At 45.4% G+C, this 388-nt stretch overlaps 1 protein-coding gene across 1 annotated transcript in view; it reads right to left on the reverse strand.

Annotated features, from left to right (window-relative positions):
- The window catches only part of PPIP5K1 (diphosphoinositol pentakisphosphate kinase 1), a 60,576-nt gene that overhangs the window by 48,301 nt on the left and 11,887 nt on the right, over positions 1–388 (reverse strand). Inside the window, 1 exon segment of the mRNA XM_011941147.1 lies at positions 199–306. Within this exon segment, the coding sequence (XP_011796537.1) occupies positions 199–306 (108 nt within the window).

The following is a 388-nucleotide window of genomic DNA, read 5'->3' on the forward strand; positions in this document are numbered from 1 at the left end:
AGGTGATCTCTCTGGCTCAGCAATATCCCAGAACATAGTTTCTGTTCCAGTAAGAACCTCCTGGATGCTCTGTGTCATGCTGTGCCTAAGTGCCATACCTAGCTGGATTCTCCAAATTATAAGGATAAGTGAGTTTTTTTAAAAATAGAAGTCAAAAGAAGGGGCCTTCCTCTCATACCCCACCTGCTGGCTCCTCACCTGTGTGTTGTCCTCATAAAGCATGATGACAATCTGGGTCATGTAGTTAAGCTCTGAGATGGCACTAAGATAATCCAAAGCTCGCTGCCATTGTGCATCCTGGGTCTCCTACCAAATGCAAAAAGAGGTAAGCCATTGCTTAAGGAAAAGGGAGTCAGGGAATGAGCAGGGAGCTAATGAGAAGGGAGAA

The sequence above is a fragment of the Colobus angolensis genome, unplaced genomic scaffold (assembly GCF_000951035.1).
Source record: "Colobus angolensis palliatus isolate OR3802 unplaced genomic scaffold, Cang.pa_1.0 Scaffold199, whole genome shotgun sequence".
Classification (NCBI taxonomy): Eukaryota; Metazoa; Chordata; class Mammalia; order Primates; family Cercopithecidae; genus Colobus; species Colobus angolensis.